Source organism: Vulpes lagopus, chromosome 15 (genome assembly GCF_018345385.1).
Source record: "Vulpes lagopus strain Blue_001 chromosome 15, ASM1834538v1, whole genome shotgun sequence".
Classification (NCBI taxonomy): domain Eukaryota; kingdom Metazoa; phylum Chordata; class Mammalia; order Carnivora; family Canidae; genus Vulpes; species Vulpes lagopus.
Window position 1 is genome coordinate 20,312,654 of NC_054838.1, and position 14,889 is coordinate 20,327,542.

Below are 14,889 nucleotides of genomic sequence, written 5' to 3' on the forward strand. Positions count from 1 at the left end.
TTCTAATTTCAAGGCATTATGGTCTGAGAATATACAGGGGACTATCCCGATCTTTTGGTATCGGTTCAGACCCGATTTGTGACCCAGTATGTGGTCTATTCTGGAGAAAGTTCCATGTGCACTTGAGAAGAATGTGTATTCAGTTGAGTTTGGATGTAAAGTTCTGTAGATATCTGTGAAATCCATCTGGTCCAGTGTATCATTTAAAGCTCTCGTTTCTTTGGAGATGTTGTGCTTAGAAGACCTATCTAGTATAGAGAGAGCTAGATTGAAGTCACCAAGTATAAGTGTATTATTACCAAAGTATTTCTTCAGTTTGGTTATTAATTGGTTTAAATATTTGGCAGCTCCCACATTCGGGGCATATATATTGAGGATTGTTAAGTCCTCTTGTTGGATAGATCCTTTGAGTATGAGATAGTGTCCCTCTTCATCTCTCACTATAGTCTTCGGGGTAAATTTTAATTTATCTGATATAAGGATGGCTACCCCTGCTTTCTTTTGAGGACCATTTGAATGGTAAATGGTTCTCCAACCTTTTATTTTCAGGTTGTAGGTGTCCTTCTGTCTAAAATGAGTCTCTTGTAGACAGCAAATAGATGGGTCCTGCTTTTTTATCCAGTCTGAAACCCTGCGCCTTTTGATGGGGTCATTAAGCCCGTTCACGTTCAGAGTTACTATTGAGAGATATGAGTTTAGTGTCACCATGATATCTATTCAGTCCTTGTTTTTGTGGATTGTTCCACTGAACTTCTTCTTAAAGGGGAATTTTAAGAGTCCCCCTTAAAATTTCTTGCAGAGCTGGTTTGGAGGTTACATATTCTTTCAGTTTCTGCCTGTCTTGGAAGCTCTTTATCTCTCCTTCCATTCTGAATGAGAGCCTTGCTGGATAAAGTATTCTTGGTTGCATGTTCTTCTCCTTTCGGACCCTGAATATATCCTGCCAGCCCTTTCTGGCCTGCCAGGTCTCTGTGGAGAGGTCTGCTGTTACCCTAATATTCCTCCCCATAAAAGTCAGGGACTTTTTTTCTCTTGCTGCTTTAAGGATCTTCTCCTTATCTTTGGAATTTGCAAGCTTCACTATTAAATGTTGAGGTGTTGAACGGTTTTTGTTGATTTTAGGGGGGGATCTCTCTATTTCCTGGATCTGAATGCCTGTTTCCCTTCCCAGATTAGGAAAGTTTTCAGCTAGGATTTGTTCAAATACTTATTCTGGCCCTCTGTCCCTTTTGGCGCCCTCGGGAACCCCAATTAAACATAGGTTTTTCTTCCTCAGGCTGTCATTTATTTCCCTTAATCTATCCTCATGGTCTTTTAATTGTCTGTCTCTTTTTTCCTCAGTTTCCCTCTTTGCCATCAACTTGTCTTCTATGTCACTCACTCGTTCTTCCACCTCGTTAAGCCTCATCGTTAGGACTTCTAGCTTGGATTGCATCTCATTTAATTGATTTTTAATTTCTGCCTGATTGGATCTAAATTCTGCAGTCATGAAGTCTCTTGAGTCCTTTATGCTTTTTTCTAGAGCCACCAGTAGCTGTAAAATAGTGCTTCTGAATTGGCTTTCTGACATTGAATTGTAATCCAGATTTTGTAACTGTGGGAGAGAGGGCTGTTTCTGATTCTTTTTTTTGAGGTGAGGTTTTCCTTCTAGTCATTTTGCTCAGTGCAGAGTGGCCAAAAACAAGTTGTATTGGGAATTGGAGAAAAAGAGAGAGAAGGAAAGAAAAGAGAAAAAGAAAAAAGAGAAAGAAAAAAAAGGGGGAAAAAGAGAAGAAAAAGAGAAAGAAAAAGAAAGAAAGAAAGGAGAAAAAAAGGGGGGTGGGGGGGAAGCAATCAGAAATCAAGAAGAAAGAAAGAAAAAAAAGCACAAAACAAAACAAAAACAAAAAAAAAAAAACAAAAACAAAAACAAAAAAAACACGGGGGAGTATCTTCCGATTCTGTATACTTTAAGTCCCTTGACTTACCCTGGACCTGGTCCGTCTCCTTGGTCTTCTGGGGGAGGGGCCTGCTGTGCTGATTCTCAGGTGTTAGCACTTGGGGGAGCTGCTCTGCCCCTGCCTGGTGCAGGGCTCAATGGGGGTTGTTTACCCCGTGAGGCCCCGGGAGGAAGCCACAGTAGCGGGGGCAGCTCTGGGACCCTGGAGTCAGCTCCCGCAGTAGCTCCGGGGCTCTCCGTCTGCAGGGCCTGGGGGCTCCCGGGCGGGGCCGCTGATCTGCTCAGCTCGGGGCAGGAGCGTCCTCGCTGTCCTGGGCCCTCCCGGCCTCTGCCTGTCCCGGGGGAGGCCGGATCCTGGGCTGTGTCCCGGCGCCCTGTGCTCCGGGGCCTGCGCTGTTGGATTCGCGCTCCCGCCCCGCAGCCCCCTCCGCGGAGCCACCGCCCGAGCCCCTCCGAGCTGTTCCCGGAGCCGCGCAGCCCCCTCCGCGGAGCCGCCGCCCAAGCCCCTCCGAGCTGCTCCGGGTCCCGCCGAGCGCTGCAGCCCTTAGGGAGCTCGGCGCATCTCCGGGTCGCAGTTCCTCTGTTACTGTCCCAGGGAGCCCGAGGGCGTCCCCGCCTTTCTGGGGATCCTGCTCCAATTCCCCTGGAGGCCTTTCCGCGGGGAAGGTTGGTGCAGCTCCTGCTCCTCCGGGACGGGGCTCTCCTGTCCTGGGGACACTCGCCCCGGCCTCAGCCCGGCTCCTCGGGGCCCCTCCCCCTTGGAGGCCTTTTGGTTCTTTATTTCTTTTTCCCGTCTTCCTACCTTGATAGAAGCGCGAATTCTTCTCACTGTAGCATTCCAGCTCGTCTCTCTTTAAGTCTCAGGCCGAATTCGTAGATTTTCAGGATGATTTGAAGGTTTTCTAGGTAATTTGTTGGGACAGGTGATTTGGAGACCCTACTCTTCCGCCGTCTTGCCCCTCCCTCTTTTACTTATTTTTAAATAGGCTTTATGCCCAATATGAGGCTTGAACTCATGACTCTGAGATCATGGGTCTCATGTTCTACTGATTGAGCCAGCCAGGCACCCCTGCAGCATTATTTATAATATTCAAGATATGGAAACAACCTAAATATCCATTGATGGATGAATGGATGAAGAAAATGTGATACACACACACACACACACACACACACAGGAATATTAGTCTGCCATAAAAAAGAATGAAATCTTGCCATCTGTGACAACAGGGATGGACCTTGAGGGTATTATGCTAAGTTAAATAAGTCAGAAAAAGGCAAGTACTGTATAATCTCACTTACATATAAAATCTAAAACAACACAAAAAGGATCCTGAGCTTGTAGAAACAGATAACAGATTGATAATGGCCAGAAGTGGGGGGTGGGGGTTGGGTGAAATTGGTGAATGGGGTCAAAAGGCATAAAGTTTCAGTTATATAACAAATCATGGGGATGTATAGGTAATAAAACTGTACTGCATATTTGAAAGTTGCTATGAGTGTAGATCTTAAAGTTCTCGTCATAAAAAATTTTGTAACTATGTATGGTGATGGATGTTAGGTACACTGTAGGGACCACTTCACAGTATATGCAAATATCAAATCATTATGTTGTACACCTGAAACTAACATAACGTTTTATCAATTAAAACATAAATGAAGACATTCATACAGTAGGATGTTATGAAACATATAGTCAATAGACAGAAAACTTGAAACCTCTCATTGGACAAACAGAATATGTCCCTGCCCCTGCCACTACAACCGAGATCCCCCAGAATCCCTGGTAAAGTATATAGGGAAAGGAGATTGTTTTAGATTTCTTTTATTTACAGCTACCCCAGCCAGATTTAGTAATCTTCTACTCTTCAGCTCAGAACTGCCTCCTCCAGTCTAAGAGTAATGAGAATGAAATTATGCAATTAATCAATATTTGAAGAAAATGCTGAATGTTGAGCACCATTCTAATTAAACTTGCCCAAGATAAAATGTTCTCCCTGTAGTAGCATTCCATCTGTAGTATCATTATAATAATAGGGTCTAGCCTTTAAATTCCAGCCTCTTCTCCTGTATGTCTCTGGTTTGTAGGATTGGGTGCCAGCTTTGGTACTGATGTGAGTTCCCATTTATTAGTTCTGGATTGACCTCTAGTCCTTTGTCAGGTCTTAACTGATAGTCACCTTTTAATATCCATTTGTTCTTTGTCACAGGTCCTGCTACTTCCAGATCTTTCCATTGGCCATTGCCCTAGACTTCTGCCTTAGCCTCCCTTTGGCTGTATCCCCCCTCCCTGCTAGGATGTCCACTACCTCTTGGACTTCTACCTGTTCTCAGCTTTGGCCTCTTTGCTTACTGTTCCATCTGATTGGAACAGTCTTATAGGTTCAAATGATTAATTTATCAACATTCACAATCTCAGTTCAAAAATGACCAACCTACACAGAGAGTACCTTCTTATTTTTTTATTAAAAACATTTTTTTATTGGAGTTCAATTTACCAACATATAGCGTAAAACCCAGTGCTCATCCCGCCAAGTGTCCCCCTCAGTACCCATCACCCAGTCACCCCATCCCCCTGCTCACTTACCTTTCCACTACCTCTTTTTCGTTTCCCAGAGTTGGGAGTCTCTCATGTTTTGTCACCCTCACTGATATTTTCACCATTTTCTCTCCTTTCCCCTTTATTCCCTTTCACTAGTTTTTGTATTCCCCAAATGAATGAGACCATATAATGTTTCTCCTTCTCTGATTGACTTATTTCACTCAGCATAATACCCTCCAGTTCCATCCACGTCGAAGCAAATGGTGGGTATTTGTCATTTCTAATGGCTGAGGAATATTCCATTGTATACATAGACCACAGCTCCTTTATCCATTCATCTTTCAATGGACACCGAGAGTACCTCCTTAATAGTTACACCCAAAGTGGCCTCCTGCTCCTGCTTCAGGTCACTCTAACACATCATGCCATCTTTTTTTCTTTATAGTGCTTACTGCTTTCTGGAATGATTTATCTATTTAGAATCCTACATCATGATATGCCTGGCATTTCAGGTATTGAATACATATTAAGTACAGTAATAACTCATCCCAAAGTTTGTCTTGCAGGGCCACTGTCATACCCTGTGAACATTCTGAAATATTTTCTTAGATCAGTCTCCAGTTTAAGTTACAATGTCCTGAGATATTTGTCTGATACATCTCCCAGTGACAGGGAAAGAATCTGTGATTCCTAGTAATGTTAAAGTTTCCAACAAATCCTTCATTTATCATTATCTGGATTTGCTCCATGGTTCAGAAAGGTAGATTTCCCAGTGTTTCATTTTGAATGGTAGATTATAAGGCTTTCTACATTTTATATCTCCTCTAAAAACCTTAAAAAAATTAAAACTAGTCAATATTAAATACTGATTGTATAAAATTGTGAAATCTCTTCAAGGCAAGATTTCAGCTCAGATAAATAAATATGATGTAATTATTTCCTTTCTGATAAACTCCACTTGAGCAACCATTGCTTATTATCAGGTTAATATTTATTATTATTCACTAATAAAGCTAATTACTAATAACATTTTCCTGGATTTATTTAAGACTTATCTTTAGCCTTAGTCCTGTTATTGGATTTTGGGACTGTTTGACATGCAGAGAGCTAAAAATAAACCTTCCACCGTTTTAATCTTTTACCCTACATTCTGAGATTCTATATTCTCTCATTATTTTTAGCACAAAGAAGTCATCATTTGCCCTGATTCCGTGGCCTCCTTTTCTCTTCATGGTAAAGCAGAAATGAATGAGAGACATTTCATTTATTACTATGGCCATTTAAACAAACATTTTATTTATTTATTCATGAGAGACACAGAGAGAGACAGAGATGGAGGAGGGAGAAACAGGCTCCCTACCGGCAGCCTGATAGAGGACTTGATCCTGGGACCCCAGCATCATGCCCTGAGCCAAAGGAAGATGCTCAACCACTGAGCCAACCAGGGGCCCCACAACAGTAAAATTTTAGTTGGATATCTAGTCTATATAATAAAGGTGCATTGTGTGAAGGAAATTTTGACCTAATATTCCCTGAAATTATTGTTTATTACTAGGATGAAGTACATGTATTTTCATTTTCAAGCAGGTGTTAATAGGAGTCCATCAGTAGTGAAACCAAAGACCATTAGAAGAAAGATTATTTTCATTACTGAATGGAGGATTAAAGAAACAGACAACATGTGGAGGACCCAACCTTAAATAGATCAGTGATTTGTTAAGTAGTTTATTTCAAGACAAAGAGCCTAGACTTGGGGAACTGTACTGATAGTGGACTGTGAGGCATTTTAATTTTAGGGTCAGAAGGCAGGAACCCATAATTTGGGGTCTAGTAGGACTTTCCTGAATTGATATTTCCCCCATCAGTAATTCTAGGAGCATGTGAATCCTAAGGACAAGGTGAAGACTCAAATAGTATGACAGATTTTTAAGACTCAGATAGTATGGCTCAAATCTTATGACAGCTTTTTCAGTATGCTTTGTTTATTAGGGGGCATCAAAGTTATCAGATCATGAAGTAAACATACAAAGAGTCCTCCCATTAGGAAGGACCACCGACTTCCTCCGGGCAGGTGAATGCAGGCTGGACCTATACATGTGCATATATAAATGATCTTTCAGGAAGGCTTGGATTTCCACCTGTGAACAAAATTATAAATTATAGTATTTGGAAGTTATTCCTGACACAATGTTTAAATTTCCCATTTAGTTTCAGCTGTCATGAGGGAGTGGGAGGAAGTGTTCATGCCCATGCTTGGAAACAAGACTCAATAGCATGAGTGATGCCTATCTTAAGGCAGATCATGGTTTCATAGACTCTGAGAAGGAGAAATGTGTTTTAAAATAGCTAGTTCACTGTTTTCATGTAGCAGATGAAGATGCTATAGGGATGCTACTAATTTGTTCCTGGTCACAAATCTTGTATGTGGTTGTGCAAGAACTAGAGTACATAACTTCTAACTCACCATCTCAGGATTTTTCTTTTTTTCAAGTTGCTTACTGAACTTATTCATATATCATTTATTTCCATCTCCTTCTAAGTAGAAGAAAACATTCCTTCAATGTTATAGGGTCTAGATTGCTTTATATTCTGTCTAAACAGCTTGTGCATTTCTCAATGACTATAAATTTGTTCTGTGCATCTTTGTGCCCTCTAACTCCAACAAAGTTCCTATACCAGAGCAGATGCCTAGAAAATCTTTGTTCAATTCATAGTAGGTCTTAGTATATTAAAGTTTCATTACTGGAACATCTTCTGATTCTGTGACATATTAGTACACCAAAGCAGAACTCTATAAACATATCACAAAGTGAATCTTTGACCCCTGAAGATGAAGCTTCAAGCACAGACAGTAGTGTGAAGACATGGAAGAGAGGCTTTGTGAGATAACTTCTCTGAAACCCAGCAAATGCCATTTTTCCACATGTGAGCACTTCTTGGAAAAACTCTAACCATTTGAGGGTTGCACCAGAAAAGGCAGTTTTTGCTTGGTCAAGGAGAAGAAAGTTATTGGCTCGGTTGGAGGTAACTAAAAGAGATTTACTTATGGACTCTAGTTATTTTTCATCATTCAGAGCTGATATTTAAAGACTGTGGTCTTTTTCAACTGGATTATACAACTAGGTTGAGAACAATAATAACAATAACATTATAAACAAAGACATTAATATCCACAGTTTATATATATATACACACACATTTTTAAGATTTATTTATTTATTTTGGACAGAATGAGAGAGAGAGAGAGAGCATGAGTGCAGGGGAGAGAGGCTGAGGGAGAGGAAGAGAGAGAGAGAGAGAATTTTTCAAGTGGACTCCTTGCTGAGTGCAGAGCCTGATGCAGGGCTTGATCTCATGACTGTGAGATTATGACCTGGGATGATATCAAGAGTCAGATGCTTAACAGACTGAGCCACCAGGTGCCCACACAGTTATGTATTTTTAAAAAATTACCTGTACAGAATAGTAAATACAATATTAACTGGGATTCATTTCTTATCTGTATAATTCATCCTCCTGAGTTCTCACATTGTAGATAAGATAGAACTACAAAGATTGGGGAAAATTTTTAAAAAGTCACAGAGATGCCAGATTTTTCTTGGGGGATTATTAGGGCTTGAAGCAGAGGGATAGAGTCAAGAAATTCTTTCACGTTTTAACTTACTTTCCTTAATCTTATGTCTTGACCTATATGGAGCTATGAGTTTCAACCCAAGTTTTCATTATCTGATTTATAACTCATCCTTATATTAGGAATGCAGAGATCCAATTGTCCTCACTACCACCCCTTCTTCAGTAATCTCTGGATTCCTTGCTTGATCTCCTGGGTTCGCACTCCATAAACAATGGGGTTGAGGGCTGCGGGGATGACATTGTGGAGGACATTGAGCAAGACTGGCACATCAGGAGAGACTTTCTTCTTCATCATATGAGTGAGTACGAAGACCAGAAGGACGGTGCTGAAGAAGAGGATAAGGATGAAGTGAGAACCACATGTGCTCAGGGCCTTGGCCATGGCACCCTCTGCCTTGAGTCTCAGCACAGCTCGGAGTATAAGGCCGTAGGAGAGGAAGATGAGGATGAGGTCAGATCCTAGCAGTGTCCAGCCTCCAGCAAATTGGAGAATGCGATTGATGGTGACATCATCACAGGAGAGCTTGGAGACAGACAAATTGGCGCAAATGCAATTCTCAATAACATTTCTCCCACAATAATTGAGTCGCGATGATAGAATGGGGAGAGTCACTGTTACAATCCCATTTCTGGCCAAAATAAAGGCAGCAGCCTTAGCTACAAATCGTTCAGTGATGATAGATGGGTACCTCAGTGGGTGGCATATGGCCACATAGCGGTCATAGGCCATGACCATAAATGTGCAGGACTCCATGGCATAGAAACAATTAATGATGTACATCTGTAGGAAGCAGGCATCAAAGCTGATGGACTTGAGGTCAAACCAGAAGATGATCAGGACCTTCGGGATGACAGTGAGGCAGAGAACAATGTCCAGGAGGGAGAGGAGGCTGAGCAGGTAGTACATGGGCTGGTGTAGAGAGGCTTCCAGCCAGATGGTGATCAGGAGAACACCATTGGCCCCCATGGCCACGAGGAACAAGATGCTGAGGGGCAGGGATAACCAGAGCTGCCAACTGGGGGACCTGACAAAACAATTCAGGAGGAACTCTGAAACCCCAGTGGAGCCATTTCTGTGAGGTGTCATCTTGTGGTTTTTGTTTCTATAGATTTTCTTTCACGATCTAAAAAGTTAGGATCAAAATTAACCTCTGACTGTAATTAAAATGGAAGAAAAGTCACTTCATTGGAATCAACTTATGGCTCTATTTTGCTTTAACTGGAGATTTTGCATGTTACATATAGGAGAAGAAATTAATTTCAATCCTTAACAAATTTTTTTCTCACTTCTGGAATATTTCTAATTTCTTAATGAATCAACCTTATAAAATAGAATTAGTAATTTCAGTTAGCTGTGAGGCAGCATCCTTACTTTTGAAAAAATAGGTCCTCTAATTTAAGCAGTGTGAAGGTGGTGAGATTGGCCTTTAGTAATTCCTCTCTGAATCCCTTTACCCAGTTGTCCATATAATGTCCCCAACCTCCACAGCAGGTACTGTTCAATGTTGTCACTCCTTTCTTCCCATGTACCTTTCATACAAGAGACACAAAGATTATCTTTGTTCTCAAGGAAATGACAATCTGTTGGGTGTGATAAGAATAGATAAATATAACAACAATACTAAGAATAATAACAGAGCATTATGCAGAATATTTGGAGAGTATAGGTAAATATTAACTTCATTCACAGGGAAGTCAAGTGTTCCCAGGACTCCCCTCCTGTTGAATTTTAAAGACAAGTCCAAAAAACTCTTGTGGAAAAGAGTTATCTATTGCAACGAGAGATGCCTTCAAAATGTTTAACATCAGCATGTCTAGAGTCTTTAAAATCATGCTGTGTAGGGTCCCTAGATTTATCCATCTAGTACTGATGTTCTGCTCAGGTGTCATCCCATGATTGGAAATTACTCTGCTTCATCAGCGTTTGAATTTCACTGTTTTGCATTTGTTTCGCTAGCAGGAAAATACAAACCTCTGCAGCGTATTGAATGGATTTCCAACACCTACCAGGCACTGTGTTAAAATATATTAGCAGCATTATCTCACTTTACTATTAAAACAGCTGTGTGAGGTATGCCTTAATATGAATTTACAAATGAGGAAAATGAGGTGAAGAAAGCTTGAGAAAATTAGATCATAGGTAGTAGAACTTTCAATCTAGATGCAAAATTCTATTTCATTTTAAACCCAACTTTTAGTCACCTATACTGTACTACATCTCACCAGCAAAGGATCATTAGTTGTGTAGTCTCTCAGAATTCTTCTGAGACCTGGCATGCCATGATAATGTGTTTGGTTCCTCAGTCTCTGTCAAAGGAAAAAAATCTGTCCTTCTAAGGTAGCAAAAATTTTTGAAAATTGATTACAACAGTAGAGAGGTAGTTTTGGAACGGGGGCTGAGGAGATAAGAGGATTTTTAACAGAATTATGAATGGAGAACTGAAAATAGTTTTTAGTCATCACAATCCATGTGATGTAGCTGTTAAAATGACACGCTTGTTTCCATCTTTGTATGTCCTTGTTCCTATAGGTCCAGTCCTGATCACCTTGTTGTTTCTTAGACCTGAACCTTCTTACCAATAGCCTCGGGAACTGCTGGGTCAGAGAAAGGTAGTGGGAATTACCCTCCTCCTCCCCAACTCCTCTTTTCATTCCATTCAATGTTCTGCTTTAAAATCAAGGGAATGCTCTCCTTTAAGTGTCTGCCAGGAACCGTGTGTCTCTTCCTGGAGGCAAAAGTAATTTTAAGACACATGGAGAGTTTACCTTATCTCCCACTTCTTTTCCTGTTATTAAGGATAGCATATGCTAACAATGTCTACATAAATTTCAGAGTGGTTTTAAAGTTTGCTTCAATGTGGATGGAACTGGAGGGTATTATGCTGAGTGAAATAAGTCAATCGGAGAAGGACAAACAGTGTATGTTCTCATTCATTTGGGGAATATAAATAATAGTGAAAGGGAATATAAAGGAAGGGAAAAGAAATGTTGGGAAATATCAGGAAGGGAGACAGAACATAAAGACTCCTAACTCTGGGAAACGAACTAGGGGTGGTGGAAGGGGAGGAGGGCGGGTGTTGGAGGGGAATGGGTGACGGGCACTGAGGCTGGACACTTGACGGGATGAGCATTGGGTGTTTTTCTGTATGTTGGTAAATTGAACACCAATAAAAATTAATTTTAAAAAAATAAAGTTTAAAGTTGTCTCATTTGTGCCAATGAGACACAGTACAAGGAAGATTTGCTGTTATACCAGCTAGTTTTACCACAGCACATGCAAATTTCAGTGTCAAATTCTGACACTACTTCCTCCTGTCAAGACTTGTCTTTTGCACTTCATTTTTTTATTCCAGCTTCTCCTCTGCTCACATCTTATACAGTAACATTATAGCACTTTCATTCTTAGCACAGCTTCCAATCTCACCTTAGTTAAGCTGGATGAAGGATCCCCTCCCTGATTAAGCTGGATGAAGGATCCCCTGATTTCTAGAGAGTCCAGCCATTTGGAAGCACCCCTGCTGCAGGAAAAGGGGATCCATAAGGAAACCTAGAAGAAGGAGAATTTTTAAAAAATTTTCTGAGTAGTCTTGGAAAGATTATTTCTAGCACTAGGATAGAATTTCTAGAGAGCACAAAGGAAGAATTTTCCATCTTATGGTTCTATTCTCTTTTTTTTCTTTCTTTTTTTCTTCCTGTCTCTTTTTCTTCAACCAACAATTTATTCAACAATGAGTATCTACTCACCTCTACGCTAAAGTACTTGGATGTACATAGATACTTTTTGTTTCCTTTTTCAATCGTCCTCTGCGATCAGAGACCATCTATGGTGGATAGGACAGAAGCCCCAAAGCTAATTTTTCTTGCCTGCATGAGGGTCAGACTGAAGAAAGCCAGTTGAAGTTGGAAACTAATGCAGGGAATTAATTTAAGCCCTTTCCCTAGGCTCCAGAATGGAACTGTGTTATGGGATGCTAGAAACACAGCTTTGAAATTTGGAGGGGATGAAAAGGTTGCCTAGCCCCATGGTATTTGGATAAACTTGTGAAATATTCCCACCAGTCTATCCTTTGAATTATGGACTGGATCCAGAGACAGAAAGGAAATTACTTTTTTTTTTTTCCTGGCAGCTTTTTCTAGGATTAGTATTCCAGCTTTTAGAAATTCTTTATCTTGAACTGAGGTAAGTTATCTCCCTCTCCTTGAGCTTATACGTATTTTTTTTTTTCTTTTTCATTTCAGTAACTTTATTGAAAGGTATAGCCCTTAGTACCAAAACATAATGGTAGTTGGTTAGGCTACTTCTGCCAACTCAGAATTAACACTGATGTCAAATTATTGAAATATGTCAGCTTTTTGGGAAAACTGAAGTTATCCATAAAACACAGTTCACAAAAGTATAAGATATATTGTGGTTCTTTGGTTTATTTTCCAGTGCACATTTACCCATAACATGTCATAAATGGGTACAGCCATTCTGGATGGACACAAGCTACTTGCTGCACTGAGTAACTGTTTACATCACTTTTAATGCCGTAGATCTCCTTACGGTCACTGACTTAATAGAAAATCTCATATACTACCTTAGCAACTTCATAATTATGAGGATGCCTACTGACTTTTTTTTAAAGACTTTCTTTGGGCACAGGAGGGGCAAGTAATGAAAGTATATTCTCTTCCTTTAAAAATTCTAAGTTAGAAGCAATAGCAGTTTTTATAAAAACAGCCCTTAGTAAAAACTTCTGGAGTGTTAAATCAAGTTTTTGGAGCATAGTTATTTTGAATTACTAACACAATAAAAACAAAGTTTCTTGATGGGATTAGATGGAGGCAGCAAATACTGTGTAAATTTTACCATGGATGCAAACCACCAGTTTTTTTAGGAAAAATATTAACAATAACTTAATATGCCAAAATAACTAGGCCTGTAGTTTTACTTTTATAAAATGCCCTCAAATTTAAGTGTAATTCCCAAGTAGCAGTAAAGTCCAGATCTCGGAATTATCTATTATTTGCACTATAGGTACCAAGAAACCATTTTCATTGCCTAGAATAGTGACCCTTGTTATGCCTTAAAAGTGCATTTGTGAAATGTTGGTTTTAATGTATACCTCATAATTTAGAATTTAATTAGGTTACCACTTTTGATACCACCTAAATATAATATATTGACCCAACATAGAAAGTTGGGTCAATGTTAGAAATGAAGATTCACAGTTTACCTTCCCAGGCTTGTTATTAACATTTCACATTTATGCTCTTAGCTTTCATTTGTATGCCTCACAGATGGATTTAAATTTAATTTAAATTTAATTCCACTACAGCATGTTAATTAGGTAGTTTTCCCAAATCTGAGAACATCAATGCTAATCTAGTTGTGATTATCTGAGGCTTCACAGCTTAAATTCATTATAACATCATGGAATCTATAGCTCAGGATTGTGGAGAAAGGCTTCAGAGAAGAGCTTTTTTGTTTCTGTAACAATCCAATTAAGGGACCATTTCAGGAATTGTTGGAAGGTGGGTTATGCTGTAGTAAGTATGCTTCAATTGCCATGCAGTACGTCCAGAAACAATCCATTTCAACTTCTGAACATTTGGTTTGGAACACTTGTTTGATGAATATTCAGTTAAACACTTGGATACAAGTTCTTGCCAGAAGGTCAAATCTCTGCCATTTATCTTGGAATGTGTCTGAAGACATTCTATTCCCTTCAGTTAACTCTACAAACTTCTGTGCTTGGATCTCCAGTGCAATGATAGACAATGCCAACACAGAAGGCTTTGCTTTAGAAAATATGATCCTGCAGTGGCATGCCTTAAGTTGAGCTTCTAGTCTTTCAAAATTAAGGCTATTCTTCCTTTCAGTTGGTAAGTTCTCTTGAATAAGTGAGTAGTAGAGTTGCAGAAATTGAAAGGGAGTAGTAGCTTTGACTTTCCAACACACTTTCTCCGATACAATCTTTTCCATTCTCATCAAGTCTGAAACTGTGAACCTATACTGGCTTATTCGGATCAAGTCAGTTGCCAATGGGACATTCCTTTCCTCTTCTATTGATTTAACAGCCAAATAGAAGCAGCTCAGCCCAACACAGCCAAGGTGTTTGGGCTGTACCTTCATTTTGGACAGGAATCTGTCCAGTAAATTCACAGCTAGAGAAAATATCTCCGTGTCAAAGCCAAAGAACTGAGTTAGACTAAGAAGACCTTTTACTTCAAAGTCCCTTAGTCTTGCAATCATTCTGAGGCCATTATCGTGTGCAGATTCAATTAGTCTCAAGCTGCAGACCTTTAGCTGACATCTGGACTCCTGTTCCAACAGGGCATTCAGCTGGTGTAGCAGTTTCTGAGATTCAGTTGTTGTCAGTACTTTTATCATCTTGACCCCGACTGTGGCTCCTCAGCAGTAACTACCCTCCCCGGGCCTGTCATCTCACCCCGCGATAACAGATCCCATAGGCCCACGAGGCGAGGGGACTTGCGGGTAAGAGGGGAGAGGCCCGGGGAGGGGAGCCGTCCTGGGTGGAGGTCTCCGCAGCACCGCCCAGACGACACTCCGTATCTTTGTTTTTTGACCTTTGTCATGACATAGGATGAGTTTACTTCTCTCCCTAATGAATCAAGTATATATACACAGATTTCCTCCTGTATGGCTTCTAGATTTACAGACTTCAGATTAAAAACATCAGTTTATTTTATTGAAAAAAAGTCCTACTTTTCAGCTATCCTAAGATTGGTTGATATTCCATGGGCAAATTCCAGCTTAAGTATATATCCC

General features: G+C 40.2%; 2 protein-coding genes across 2 annotated transcripts; both read right to left on the reverse strand.

Moving 5' to 3' along the window:
* Positions 1-8,259: 8,259 nt before the first annotated feature.
* Positions 8,260-9,201, reverse strand: LOC121476528 (olfactory receptor 56A3-like). The gene has a single exon (XM_041730596.1). The coding sequence runs from the start codon at positions 9,199-9,201 to the stop codon at positions 8,260-8,262; it is 942 nt and encodes a 313-aa protein (XP_041586530.1).
* Positions 9,202-12,807: 3,606 nt separating this feature from the next.
* On the reverse strand, positions 12,808-14,490 carry LOC121476352 (cyclin-G1-like). Its single transcript, XM_041730293.1, is given in 2 exon segments — positions 12,808-13,823; positions 13,825-14,490. Coding segments are annotated over 2 exon segments (888 nt in total). The 3' UTR covers positions 12,808-13,601.
* Between the last annotated feature and the right edge of the window lie 399 nt (positions 14,491-14,889).